At 58.4% G+C, this 13,321-nt stretch overlaps 1 protein-coding gene across 2 annotated transcripts; it reads right to left on the bottom strand.

The window, feature by feature from the left end:
* Nucleotides 1–4,280: 4,280 nt before the first annotated feature.
* On the bottom strand, nt 4,281–12,026 carry NAA40 (N(alpha)-acetyltransferase 40, NatD catalytic subunit). Of its 2 annotated transcripts, XM_008050995.2 has the most exons (7): nt 11,934–12,026; nt 10,489–10,541; nt 7,907–8,002; nt 7,669–7,827; nt 7,428–7,511; nt 4,885–4,962; nt 4,299–4,616 (listed from the first exon to the last, which is right to left on the bottom strand). In XM_008050995.2, the coding sequence occupies exons 1-7, from the start codon at nt 11,970–11,972 to the stop codon at nt 4,475–4,477; spliced, it is 651 nt and encodes a 216-aa protein (XP_008049186.1). In that variant the 5' UTR covers nt 11,973–12,026; the 3' UTR covers nt 4,299–4,474. The 2 variants fall into 2 exon arrangements, with proteins under 2 accessions (XP_021564737.1, XP_008049186.1); XM_021709062.1 differs by lacking the exon at nt 10,489–10,541 and having other exon boundaries at nt 4,281–4,616; nt 11,934–12,024.
* Between the last annotated feature and the right edge of the window lie 1,295 nt (nt 12,027–13,321).

The following is a 13,321-nucleotide window of genomic DNA, read 5'->3' as shown; positions in this document are numbered from 1 at the left end:
GGGCTCAGGCAATCCACTCACCTCAGCCTCCCAAAGGCGCGGGATGACAGGCCGAGCCACTGAGCCCGGCTAATGTTTTTTTTTTAATTTCCTGCAGAGACAGGGTCTGGCTATGGTGCCCAGGCTGGTTTTTAATGCCTGACCTCAAGCGGTCCTCCCACCTCGTCCTCACAAAATGCTGGGATTACAGGTGTGAGCCACCATGCCTGACCTCACTGATCTTTCAGTGGTACGGATCAGGGTGGTTGTGAGGATTAAATGAGATAAAGCATTCCGTGTCTGGCTCAGGAGGTGCCAAGTGTCAGCTGTCCCTGGCAAGCAGGGGCTTACCAACGCGCTTCTCAGAGCGCGACAACACTGTCCACTGCAGGCCACAGCTGACCAGGCTCCTCAGCAACTCCTTCCCTCTGCCTAGACCCTGTCCGTGTTGCACTGGGGGAGCATTCTAGCAAAAACTAGAAGAACCTGCCCCCTAGTTTGGACTGACGCCCTTCAAAACCTGCCGGCAGGAGCCATCTGGAGAACAATGTCCCTTCCACTGGGACCCTGGGAGATGGCCCTCCTGCCGGCCTCAAGCCAGCCCAGGGCCTGGCTGACCGGAGACCCTTGCGTGCCAAAGCTGGGCTCTGACTCCGCCTGCTTGAGCGGTTGGAGGGAAGGAGTGAGGCAGCGGCACAAGGCTGCCCCTTGGAGTCACCGCGCCTTGGGGAGGCGGCCACTGTGGAGGACCCGGGCCCTGAGGGGGTGGAGGAGGTGGGCCCTGCCGTTGGCTCTCCTGGCAAAAGCCACGAGAGAGGAGCGCACACCCCCAGCTCTGACCATTTGCCCCTCTGCAGGCAGATGGCCATTCAAGAAAACTTCTGCCTGGGATGAAAGACACCTTCATGGAAGGCTGAGGCAGAAGGGTCGCCGGAGCCCAGCAGGTCGAGGCTGCGGTGGCCGGGAGCGGACCCTGCACTCCAGTCTGAGCGACAGTGAGACTCCAACTCAAAAAAAAATAAACAAAAAAGAGCGCACATGGCCTTCAAGGAACACAGAACTTGTCGCCAGGAGTTTGGCACGTGAGAAGTTTGTCCTGTGATTAGCCCAGCAAACCGCTCTCCCTTCCCAAGCGTTGGGACACCTTTCTCTTCTTTTTTGAGTTGGAGTCTCTCTGTCACCCAGGCTGGAGTGCAGTGGCAGCTCCTGGTAGCTGGAACTACAGCCACGCACTACCACGCCCAGCTAATTTTTGATGTATTGTAGAGACGAGGTCTTGTCAAGTTGCCCAGGCTGATCTCGAACCTGCAGGCTCAGGCAATTCACTCACCTCGGCCTCCCAAAGTGCTGGGATGACAGACTGAGCCAGGGAGCCCGGTGGAACATCTCTTTTTGGTAATTTTTTCTCAAAGAGCCACATGGGCCATGCCCTGGGCGTGCCCGGCCCACAAGCCAGAGGCCACACAGAGGCACGCCCCAACAGCATCCAGCAGCCAGCCACAGGCCAGTGGCTCCTTCCCACCTCCCAGCAGACACGGGGCCCACAGGGGTGCAGCGAAGACGGCCTCTCCCCTGTCCCAGGAAGCGCTTCCAGCCTCTTTGCAGCTCCCCTGGGCCGGGCCTGGCAGGAGCCTGGCTGGGGCCAAGTCGCGTTGACAGCGCCAGCTGCCCCCTGGGGCTGAGAGGAACCCAGCTGGTGACTTGCCTCCCCTGTTAGGAGCCACCCTTCCTGGGAGCCTGTCTTCTGTGAGCAGAGGGAAGAGCGGGAGTCTTTCTGGGAGACAAAGACTATCCCGAGTAACCCAGTAAGAAACACTTGTCTGTGCAATTCGCTCTCCCCCAATACGGGCACTGAAATGTACAGCTGGCCAGAGGTCAGAACACCTGGCGCAGGACGCTCCAGGATGCAGAGCAGGTACCTCCGGGGGAGGACCTTGACCTCCACCCAGAACTTCTGGAAAGTGACGCAGACACAGCCTCTGGGCTGTCCCCACCTCTGGCTGCTGGCCCCAGACCCCGAGGCCTTCTCAGACCTGAGGGAGGGAGTGGGCCACTGCAGCCACGTGCCTTCGGGGCTCAGGCCCACACGGCCCCAGCACCCCAGCATCCAGAAGCAATCCCAGCAGATGAACAAAGTGTCTTTTATTGGCGACATACACACACAACCAACGCAAGAAAGAGATCACTTTTCCCTTTGAGTCCAGTGAAAACAAGTTGCTAAAGAAAAAAAACATACATATCAAAGAGCTTATCTTTCGAGTTTCCTCTAAAAAAAACCAGAAAGGGCTAAAAAGAACCATACATGTGTCCTATACACATCTGATGCCAACAAAAATAACCTGAAATGGGGTGGGTACAACCAAAAGTTTTAAAATCTTGCAAAATATGTTAACATGCCTCAAACAAAAAACAACAAACAAAAACCTGACACGAAAGCTCTGCTGTTTCTCAAAACCAAGCTGGAAAGTGAAGACAGACTGATATTCTGGAAACTGGGGCCTGACACTGACTGTCCCCTGGCCTGTGGTCCCAGCACTTCCCACCCAGCCTGGTCTCCTGAGGAGCCCCTGGGTGCACCTGCAGAGGCTGGGTGAGCAGGGCATGGCGCCCAGGCCGCCTGCCCGTGGGCTTGGTGCTGGGTATCCCGTGACCGGAAACACCACACACACTGAACTCGCCTCCTGTGGGGTTTACACTGGGGTTCCCTTTTGGTCCCTTGAGTGGGAGGTATCAGAAATTCATGGCCTAAGATAGTAAGTCCTTCTCATTCTGTGTCCTTTGAGAAACAGGGACCAGAGGAAACCTTTTCCTAAAATGCTTGTCGGTTTCTGGTTTTCAGAAGCCTGCCCGTCTCCTCCCAGCAATGTCAACTGTCGCCTGGGGTCCAACCCCAGAGGCCAGAAGGGTGAAAGGCAGACTTGTTCTAGTGTAAAGCTGTGAGGCCCTCTTCAAGGGGTGCACGGTCCCACCGCTGGGGGGTCAAGGGCAGTGCAGAGTACTCAGCAGAGGGGCCCGGCCCCGGGTGCACAGACCCCTGCATGGGCAGGAATCTGGGCGAGAGGCGAAGAGTGCCCTGGGGAGAGATGCTGGGAGCCTCCCGAGTTGCGCAGCGGACAGGCTGTGAGCAGGTGCCGTGGAGCAGAGGGCCCACAGACCCCCGTGGGAGCAACTCAGAAGCTAGAACCTTCCCGGTACTCCCAAGCCGAGCTCGGGACATCCAAGGGGAGGTGAGAGTGCTTGTTCCTTGATGAGGATTTGGTTTTTTTCCCTGGAAGAGGAACAGGCCTGGAGATCAGGGAGAGTGTCAGTTCCGAGCCCACCTCCTCTGCCCATGAGAAGAGGATGGTCCTCACCCCGTCCCGCTCTAGCCTGCTGCCACAGGGCGACAGAGAGAAAAGCAGCTGCTTTGGCCACTGAGAGGCGTTCCTGCCGCAGCCTGAGCTGCGGCTGGGCCAGGGCAGTGGCACGAGGGCCTCACAGAGGCAGCGAGGGGCGAGGCTGGGGAGCGCAGGCAGAGGGGCCTGCTGCTGGCTGGGGGCTCTCTGGGGGGGAAGGTGGTGGCGGGAAGGGCCGCCCACCCTCAGAGAGCTGTCAGCACCAAGAGATGAGAGGAAATGGCATTCCCGATCCAGGACAAGGGTCCTTCCGGGCATGACGAGGGACTCCCTGATGCTCCTCACCCCGCAGACCAAGAACAGGGATACGGGGCAGAGGCACAAGGAGGGGCGACGGAGAGGAGCTTTCTCCTGTGAACGAAAGCACGAGTTGCTGCTGTGAGATTGAGAGGTCGAGCCGAGGACACAGCGAGTCCAAGAGCCCAGAGAAGCAGCAGCCGTCCCACGCCAGGCCCCCACCACGCCAGGCTCCTGGTCCTCAGCCTCCCTCAGCGACAGTGATGGAGGGAGGCAGCCTTCCTCCCAGAGCTGGCTGGGCTGAAGTGGCTCCAGGGACCCACAGAAACAGCTGGAAAGAGCTGTCCTCACACCCCTGCCTCTCGGCACAGAAGGGCTTCCGCGTGTCCACCAAAGCGTTCCACCCACGAAAGGGCAGTCTCTCTGAAGCCTCTCCCTACGCCCAGACCTTACACAGAGTGCAGGCCTCTTCCGGGACCAGCGGATTCCGAGACGTTCACAGAGCTGGCACAAACAGCCCTTCTGTCCGAGGGGGGCACCTGCCAAGAACCTGGGGGCTGCAGAGACGCGAAGGCCTCTCCGCTGACCCCCGGGGCCCAGGGTGGAGGCAGCCGCCATGTGGGAGCCTCGTGGCCGGCCCCCAGCTCTTCCCGCTCCTCTCCACTCCCCCTGGCACTTGGGCCTCCTGGGAGGGAGGAGGAAGGGCGGCTCGGACCACCCCTCCCAGCTCTGCTCTCAGGGTGCAGCCTGACACAGGCAGGGCCCACGAGGCCACAGCCCTGAGGGCACCTGGCAGGCAGCGTGAGACCGAGGGGGAGGACAGGCCTAGGAAAGAGCATCGTGACCGCAGTGTCTCTGGGAGCTCAGTGGCAGCAGCCGCCGCAGTGCCCGCCGGCGTGGGAGTGCTGGCTGTCGCCAAACTTGGTCCTCCGGCTCAGAATCTCGTAGGAGCAGTCCTCCCCACAGCAGCCAGACACGCTGGGGGAAGAGTCATCAATCTCAAACCTGCAAGGCAGGCCGGAGAGAAGGGTTGGCCGCAGGTAGCGGAGGGCCTTCCGCCCAAGCCCAGGAACTTGTCCACCAGCCACACGGATGAGGCCCGGAGGACGAGGGCGGTCCGAGGGCACTGCCACACCACCTCGCCAGGTCTCAGCACCATGGGCCGCTGGACTGTGAGCTCCGGCATCAGGACGAGTGGGGCCAGGTCCAGGAGCACGCACTGGGCAGACCGTCCCACCACCCAGAAAGACCCACACCAGGCGCAGCTCCTTACTGCAGGGCCTCTCGGAAGAACTGGTAGGCGCCATGATTGTGTTTAAATACTGTTAACATAACCTTCTTCATCTGTGTGCTGGAAGAAAGCAGAACAAGCACCTTTTGGAGAAACAGACTGGGCGTGATGGCTCATAACTGTAATCAGAACTTTGGGAGGCTGAGGCAGGAGAACTTGAGGCCAGGAGTTTGAGACCAGCCTGGGTAACACAGCAAGACCCCACCTTTTTTTTTTTTTGAGTGGGAGTTTCACTCTGTCACCCAGACTGAAGTGCAGTGGCTGCTCCTGGCCACCGCAGCCTCGACCTGCTAGGCTCCGGCGATCCTTCCGCCTCAGCCTTCCAAGTAGCCGGAATTACAAGCATGCGCTACCACGATCGGCTGATTTTTTTATTTATTGTAGAGATGAGGTCTCGCCAAGTTGTTCAGGCGGGTCTCGAATCCGCGGGCTCAGGCAAACCACTCACCTCAGCCTCCCAAAGGTGGGGGATTACAGGCTGAGCCACTGAGCCCGGCTAACCCCACCTTCTATATTTATAAAATTAACAAACATTTTTTGGCTGGGCTTGGTGGCTCAGCCTATAATCCCAGCACTTTGGGAGGCTGAGGCAAGAGGACTGCCTTAGCCTGCAGGTCCGAGACCAGCCCTGGCAACTTGGCGAGACCTCATCTCTACAATAAATCAAAAAATTAGCTGGGCGTGATAGCACACACCTGCAGTTCCAGCTACTTGGAAGGCTGAGGCGGAAGGATCGCCACAGCCCAGCAGGTGGACTCTGTGGTGGCCGTGAGTGTACCACTGCACTCCAGCCTGGGCGATGGAGTGAGACTCCAACTCAAAAAACAAACATTTTAGCCGAGCTCAGTGGCTCAGCCTGTAATCCCAGCACTTTGGGAGGCTGAGGTGAGTGGATTGCCTGAGCCCGCGGGTTTGAGACCTGCCTGGGCAACTTGGTGAGACCTCATCTCTACAATAAATAAATAAAAAATTAGCCGGGCGTCATAGCACGCACACCTATAGTTCCAGCTCCTTGGAAGGCTGAGGCAGAAGGATCGCCGAACCCCATCAGGTCGAAGCTGCGGTGGCCAGGAGCGGCCAATGCACTCCAGTCTGGGTGACAGAGTGAGACTCCAACTCAAAAAAAAACAAAAAAAAAACCAAAAATGACAAACAAACATTTTTTTTTCCCTTCCATTTTTATTTATTTATTTATTTATTTATTATTAGTTGGAGTCTCACTCTGTAGCCCAGACTGGAATGCAGTGGCCGCTCCTGGCCACCGCAACCTTGACCTGCTGGGCTCCAGCGATCCTTCCACCTCAGCCTTCCAAGTAGCTGGAACTACAGGCATGCGCTGCCATGCTCGGCTAGTTTTTGATTTATTGTAGAGACGAGGTCTTGCCAAGTTGCCCAGGTAGGTCTCGAACCCGCGGGCTCAGGCAATCCACTCACCTCAGCCTCCCAAAGGCGCGGGATTACAGGCTGAGACACCGAGCCCGGCTAAACATTTTTTTAAAAAAGAAGAGAAGCTGGGCTTGGTGGCTCAGCCTGTAATCCCAGCATTTTGGGAGGCTAAGGTGAGTGGATTGCCTGACCTGCGGGTTCAAGACCCGCCTGGGCAACTTGGTGAGACCTCATCTCTACAATAAATCAAAAACTAGCCGAGCATGGTAGTGTATGCCTGTAGTTCCAGTTACTTGGTAGACTGAGGCAGAAGGATTGCTGGAGCACAGCAGGTCGAGGCTGCGGTGGCCAGGAGCGGCCACTGCACTCCAGTATGGGTGACAGAGTGAGACTCCGACTTTAAAAAAAAAAAAAGGAAGCCGGGCTCGGTGGCTCAGCCTGTAATCCCGTGCCTTTGGGAGGCTGAGGTGAGTGGATTGCCTGAGCCCGCGGGTTCGAAACCCGCCTGGGCAGCGAGACCTCATCTCTACAATAAATCAAAAAATCAGCTGGGCGTGGTAGCGCATGCCTGTAATTCCGGCCACTTGGAAGGCTGAGGCGGAAGGATCGCCGGAGCCCAGCAGGTTGAGGCTGTGGTGGCCGGGAGCGGCCACTGCACTCCAGTCTGGGTGACAGAGTGAGACTCCAACTCAAAAAAAAAAAAAAAAAAAAAAAAAAAGGAAACAGAGATTAAAGTCAGGCTTCCTCTTCCTCATTCTCTGCCTGCTCCGTCCCTTTAGCCAGAGAAGTACTCCTGCATCCCTCCTCTAGCCCCTGGGGTCTTGGGCCCCCACGGCCCTCAGTGCTTCCCACTGCCACAGGCTGATGAGACCGCACAGGCGTCAGGCTCCTGCCCACCCTGCGTCTTCTGGAGCAGGGCCTCTCCCATTACCTCTGCCGCCCCGTTTCTTGGGCACAGAACCGGTACCAATTGGCCCTCAGGAGATGCTCGCTGAGCTGAGCGGAGACACGAAGTCTGGAGTCACCGCAGGGCAGGGAGCACCTTGCTGAGAAGGTGCTAACCACCTTTCTCCCAACATATCCCCTCGGACCTCGCCTCCAAGGAGGCTTCCAGAACGGCCGAGTGGCCAGGGCCTCACCTGTTGGCCATGAGCTGCAGGATCTGGATGAGGAACTTGCCCAGGCCTTTCCGCCGCACCTTGCTCTCCAACTGCACCTCGTAGCTGTGAGGAGAGAGCAGGTGAGCGCACGGCACGGAGGGACAGTAGTCCCGGGCGGCCCGCGGAGCCGGACAGGCCCAGTGGGCCATGCCACCAGGCCAAGGGCCAGAGCGTCCCCGGGGACCCCGCCCCGCCGCCTGCCCGAAGCCGCGGCGCCTACCAGTACAGGACCTCATCCCCGCACTCCACGTCAAACCGGAAGTGCGAGAAGGCAACGGGGACGGAGCGGTTTTCCCAGGCGATGAGGTACCAGGCCCGGTCATCCGTCATCTCCTCCCGCTTCTCCCGGTCCTTCCAGCCCCACTCGCTCTGCTCGTACCTGGGGAGTCGGGGCCAGTCAGGGCAGGGATGGCGGGAGAGGAAGCCGGCTGGGCACCCGGGCTCCCGGACAGGCTTACATGGTTTGCATGTTGGTTTTGGTCAGGTCGAAGGCCCAGTCCACGGTGGCGGGCTCCAGCCCAGACACGCGCTTACATTCAATGGAGACGTCCAGCCTGAGGGGACACGGAGGTGTCAGGAGCTGGCCCCACGGGCCTCCCTGGGACACCTGTCTCAGTCGCCTGTCTCAGTTGCCCGCCGGGGAAAAGCCAAGCCAGGAGGAGGAGCCCCTGCAGGGACCAAGCCCAGGGGAGCAGCTGCCATCAGGGCCACCACCCGGCTACAGGCCCTTCTCCTACCTCCTGCGGTCCTTGTCACTCTGTAAGTTTGTCCCCTCTGCTGTCCCTTCGTCCACCTACCCCTCCCTCTCTCCGAGGCCCTGCGATAAACACTCAGTATTACTGCGCTCCTGCCTCAGGCCTTTTCCCTGTGGCTGCCATTTCTCCCTCACTGGGCTCCCATGGGCCCTCCTCCCCCTTATCTGCCTTCAAAGCCACCGGGTGACCCCTCCATCAAGAAGCCCAATCAGGGCAGGGTGGCTCAACACCCCCCTAGAGTCCTGCCTGCCTGGGGGTGGGGGGAGTACTCTCAGCGGACCAAACAGGGTGGAGCAGGGTCCACCCAACACTGTTTTTCTAAACTAACAGATGCCGTAGGCGGTCAGGTCTCTGTTTCTCAAGGAAACTTCAGTAAGAAAGTTAGACTCCTGGGCCAATCTGTGAGATCACATTCTCAGGTAGCACCGCATTCCGTAAGGGCTGCAGTCAGCAAACTCCCACCCTCTGGAGAGCCTCGTGGCCTTTGGCACAGCCCTCATAGGACATTCCCCAGAATCTCCCGTCACCGCAGCTGACGGGCATGCCACAGGAGTGGTACAAACGAAAGCGCAGCCCTGTAAGTTCAGAACACCCTGCCCTGAAGCACCGTCTTCCACAAGCCCCGCCACAGAGCGGTCGGAACTGCCCCACACAGCGCGGCATCTGTCTCAGCCAGGAAAAGCCCAAGCCCGTCTCCGGGGCTGACGGCATCAGGAACCTGGCAGCGTGCGAAAGCGGGTCACAGCCAGGGAATCGCGCGACCCTGGAGCTACCGGGGGAGCCAGAGCGTCTGGCAGTGCCTGCTTCAGAACCACTGCGCATTTCTGGAGTCAGCGGGAATGCGGCAGGGAGAGACACAAGCGGGCATCACACAAGGGACCTCTCAGCCACGTCAGAGGGCCCCCAGAAGCTGAGTCACAAAGCTGCGAGAGGAACCGCAGCTGCTCGGACAGGAGGAAGGAAGAATAAATGCGGCATGATGCCATGAATCCCACGCGGCTACAGAAGGTGGACGGAGGGGCCGCCACCTCACCCACATGTCGGCCTCTGTCCGCTTGCTCACTAGAACGCTCATGCCAGTCATTCCCAGTGAGCGAGACGTGTTCTTTCCTCCCCAGAACAACCTTGTGAATCTGGCACCATCAGCCTGCTTGACAGGTAAAAAAAAGAGGCTTGAGGGCGACAAGTGCCTTGCCCAAGAGGCCCAGCGACGGTTCCATCCCCAGCCCAGAGGAACTACAACCCTGCTTTTCCCACGCCATGTTACATCACAGAAGCGCGGGGCACCAACAGCACTTGGGTGAGACAGACATGCTTCCTGCTTCAGAAATCAAAAGGACAAACAGGAGAGCCTTTAACCCAGCTCCTCTGGCAACCTGCTTCTGTAGTCACAACCACCAACACTGACCCAGCTTTTAGGTGTGCTCCAGGAACTGACACTCGGCATCTCATCATCCTGACAACCCATGAGGAACGTACTATCGCTAGATCCATTTCTGATTAGAAAATTCAGGCACAGAGAGGATAAGTAACTTGCCCAGGCCAAAGAGACACTAAGTTTTTAAAAAAGTTTTTAAAAAGTTTTTTAAATTTATGCTTTGAGTAGGAGTCTCATTCTGTCACCCAGACTGGAGTGCAGTAGCATGCTCCCAGTCACCGCAGCCTCAACCTGCTGGGCTCCGGCGATCCTTCTGCCTCAGCCTTTCAAGTGGCCAGAACTACAGGCACACACCACCACGCCTGGCTAATTTTTGATTTATTGTAGAGATGAGGTCTTGCCAAGTTGTCCGGGTGGGTCTCGAACCTGCAGGCTCAAGCAATCCACTCACCTCAGCCTCCCAAAGCACTGGAATTACAGGCTGAGCCACCGAGCCCAGCAATGGCTTTTAACAATTACATTATATACTCAAAGAAAGAGCACTGGATTGGAAACTAAAAGCCCCTCAGCTATTAGGAGGAAACTCCATAACTCAGAAAGCTCTTTCACCTCTCTGAGCCTCAGTTTCCCACAGGTAAAGTGAGGGTGTCAGCCTAGGCAATGTTTCAAGTTTGTTTCCACGCCATAATTCTTCTCACGGACAGAACAGTCCTAGAGAGACATCGGTCTGAGATTAAGTGCAATCTTCGCCCACCTGCAGCTTCTTCTCTCACCCTACCTGGGGATTCTGCATCAAGAGAACACTAGCCAGTTTCTGTAATACGAAAAAGAGGGAGAACTACTCTGGAAAGGCGCATTCCTGCAGACACGCAGGCGCCAAGGGGGAGGAACGCCAAATCCGACTCACCCGTTTCGATCGTACTTCTTGAACACTGGGAAGGCCTCCAGAGGGTCTCCGAGCTGTGGAGGGAAAGAAACAGGAATCGCACAGATGCGTGTGGCAGCAGGTGGAATCTACCCCAAAGCCCTGCTGTCAAGGGGGAGGATGCTCCGGGCCGAGCCCCCCACCCGACCTCCACCTGCCTCAGCTCTGACACGGCATGTGCGAGGAAGGCCTTGGGGGTGGAGGCCCAAGAGAGTTGAGTGTGGCGTCATTTGACAGAGTAGGAGGAAACCTGACTGGCCCCTACGCATAATACTCACAGTGCAGCTAACCTGAGAGAGGCCACCCGATCTGCCTGTGTATGTCTGGGAAGAGCCCCCAACTGACCTCACCTGGTCAAAACCTCAAATGGAAAATCATGTCCCTAGGCCTGGCTGGTGGTTCACGCCTGCAATCCCAGTATTTTGGGGGTCCGAGGCGGGAGGATCACTTGAGCCCAGGAGTCTGAGACTAATCTGAGCAACACAGTGAGATCCCATCTCAAAAAAAATAAAAGAAGGCCGGGCTCGGTAGCTCAGCCTGTAATCCCACAATTTGGGAGGCCGAGGTGAGTGAATTGCTTGAGCCCGCGGGTTCGAGACCCACCTGGGCAACTTGGCGAGACCTTATCTCTACAATAAATCAAAAAATTAGCCGGGCATGGTAGCGCATGCCTATAATTCTGGCTACCTGGAAGGCTGAGGCGGAAGGATCGCTGAAGCCCAGCAGGTCGAGGCTGCGGTGGCCAGGAGCGGCCACTGCACTCCAGTCTGGGCGACAGAGTGATACTCCAACTCAAAAAAAAAAAAGAATGAGGTCCCTGAGCCACATCCTTCTGAATGTGAAGCTGGGTGGGCTGTGAGAGTGACAAAAAGTGGGACGTGAAGCAGCCAGGAGGGACGACGGGACTCCAGGCTCCGTGTGAAAGGCGCAGCTAGAGATGCTCCCAGCCCGGTCCACCGGGTGCTCGGTCCACAGCTCCTCCTCCCTGGCGCGGCCCCCCGGGGGTGGGGGGGTGAGTGGGGGCGGGGACCGGGACCAGGCCACTGCATCCCCGCGGCCTCCACAGCCGTCAGTACCTCGTGGGTCAAGAAGTGTCAGAAAAAATGAACGAGGAAAGCACACATCACGTTTTCTCAAGGTGTCCTCCCCAGAACGAAAACTTCTAACAAAAACGTCTCCAGTCCCTCTTCTACCCACAGAGAAGAAGCCCCGTGGAGAAGCAGCCACTTCTGCTGGAATCGCCTGTTCCAGAACACCTGGGCCACCTCCTCCCCTCTCAGCAGGCCGGGGCCCGTTCCTGTGCGGCTGGGAGGCAGAGGGGCACGGCGGGCAGTGCCACAATGCTGCCACAGGGTGGCACCAAAGGAAGCCAAACAAAAAAGCAGGCGGCCATCCTGGAGGCAGGGCAGGGAAGAGGGGAGAGTCACCCTGTTGGCAGCGTCCACTTTGGCACAGACGGCATCCATGGCTGCTCGCTCCTCCAGGCGCTTCTGCTTCTTCTCCTTGGCTTTGCTCGACTTTCTCTGCAACAGGGGGAAGCAGCGATGGCTGGAGAGGGTGCGGCCAACCCCGGCCTTGACCGACCCTCCCTTGGAAGGGCCCCTGCATCTGCTGGGCTGGCCCAGGGGCAGGAAACGCCCTGCCAGGCTGCCACACTTGGTGGCGCAGGAAAGACCCGAGCAGGTACGGCCGCTTCACAGTGGCGAGTCCTCAGACATCACTAGACTTCTCAGCTCCCTTTCAGATGAACAGTGACCCGCCCGACCATGGCCACCATGGGGGCCCCGTGAGAGCGCTCCGGCCTCTGCAGGTGCCTGGTAAATGTACTCAGCATCCGCTCCTCCTGAGAAGGGAACACCCATCGCAGGCAAGTTCGGAGAAGCCTTCTGGGGGAGACGGCATCTGAGGTAACCGCTATTCTCAAGCTTAAGTTTGTTCAAAGCCTTTCCAGCGTCTTTCGGCTTCTGGAGGCCAGTTTGGCCGGGCGGCTCCTCTGGGAGCTGGGTCCCATTTCAAGCGGAGGCCAGGGTGCTCCTGAGTAGGGACGCAGAGCCACTCCCAAAACTCCTGCTCAGGGAGAGCCGACGCGTGGCAGGCACACTGTGCACCCAGCCGCCACGACAGAGGGCAGGCCTCAAGGGTCACCTCGGGACAGAGGCGATGCCGACACATGGCCAGCAAGACCAGGTCGCGGGCGCACAGGCAGCAGGGGGAGCAGAGGGAGGCCCTCCCTGCACAGCCAGGCAAGCGGAGATCGCCACAGCTGCCTCCAGAACAGACCCTGTGAGGCCAACGTGGGTACTGCAGGTTTCAGGGGACCCCGTCACCCTCATAAAACGCCAGGCAACACCTGGCGGGAAAGAACCAAGCACTGGGGTCTGGCAGACCTTGTCCAAAGCCTCTCCCCACTCCCCACGGTCCCGAGACAAGCCCGGCCCCTCTGCCAGCCTCCTCCCCTGGTCTGAGAGTGAGGCTCTCAATGCCTCCCTGGAAGTCCTGAGGTGACCCTTGGGGCCTGCCCTCTGTCCTGGTGGCCAGGTATGCAGTGTGCCCACCATGCATCAGCTCTGCCTGGGCGGGGCTTCTGGGAGTAGCTCGGCATCCCTACGCCCCCTTGAAACAGGACCCAGCTCCCAGAGGAGCCACCTGGCCAGACCTGTCTCTGGAAGCAGGAAGACGCTGGAAAGGCCTTGAACAAACTCACGCTGAACAACTCCATGGAATCCTGGGACAGAACCACCCCCTCCGCCATGGCCAGGTTTTAGAGTCGCATGTCTGCCTTTTTCCCTGGGAATCTGGGTCTCCAGATAACACA

Source organism: Carlito syrichta, unplaced genomic scaffold (assembly GCF_000164805.1).
Source record: "Carlito syrichta isolate Samal-C Ts95f unplaced genomic scaffold, Tarsius_syrichta-2.0.1 Scaffold155607, whole genome shotgun sequence".
NCBI classification, from domain to species: Eukaryota; Metazoa; Chordata; class Mammalia; order Primates; family Tarsiidae; genus Carlito; species Carlito syrichta.
Note: the sequence above shows the minus strand (reverse complement) of the source record. Positions and strands in the feature narration are given on the sequence as shown.

Bases quoted from the DNA above. Each gene is read 5' to 3' on its own strand.
- NAA40 (XM_008050995.2), bottom strand. From the start codon at position 11,972: ATGGATGCCGTCTGTGCCAAAGTGGACGCTGCCAACAGG. The intron at 7,512-7,668 runs GTAGGCGCCGCG...CTCTCCTCACAG, and splicing joins GGGGATGAGGTCCTGTACTG to CTACGAGGTGCAGTTGGAGA. The intron at 4,617-4,884 runs GTAAGGAGCTGC...CCTGCCTTGCAG, and splicing joins TTCTTCCGAGAGGCCCTGCA to GTTTGAGATTGATGACTCTT.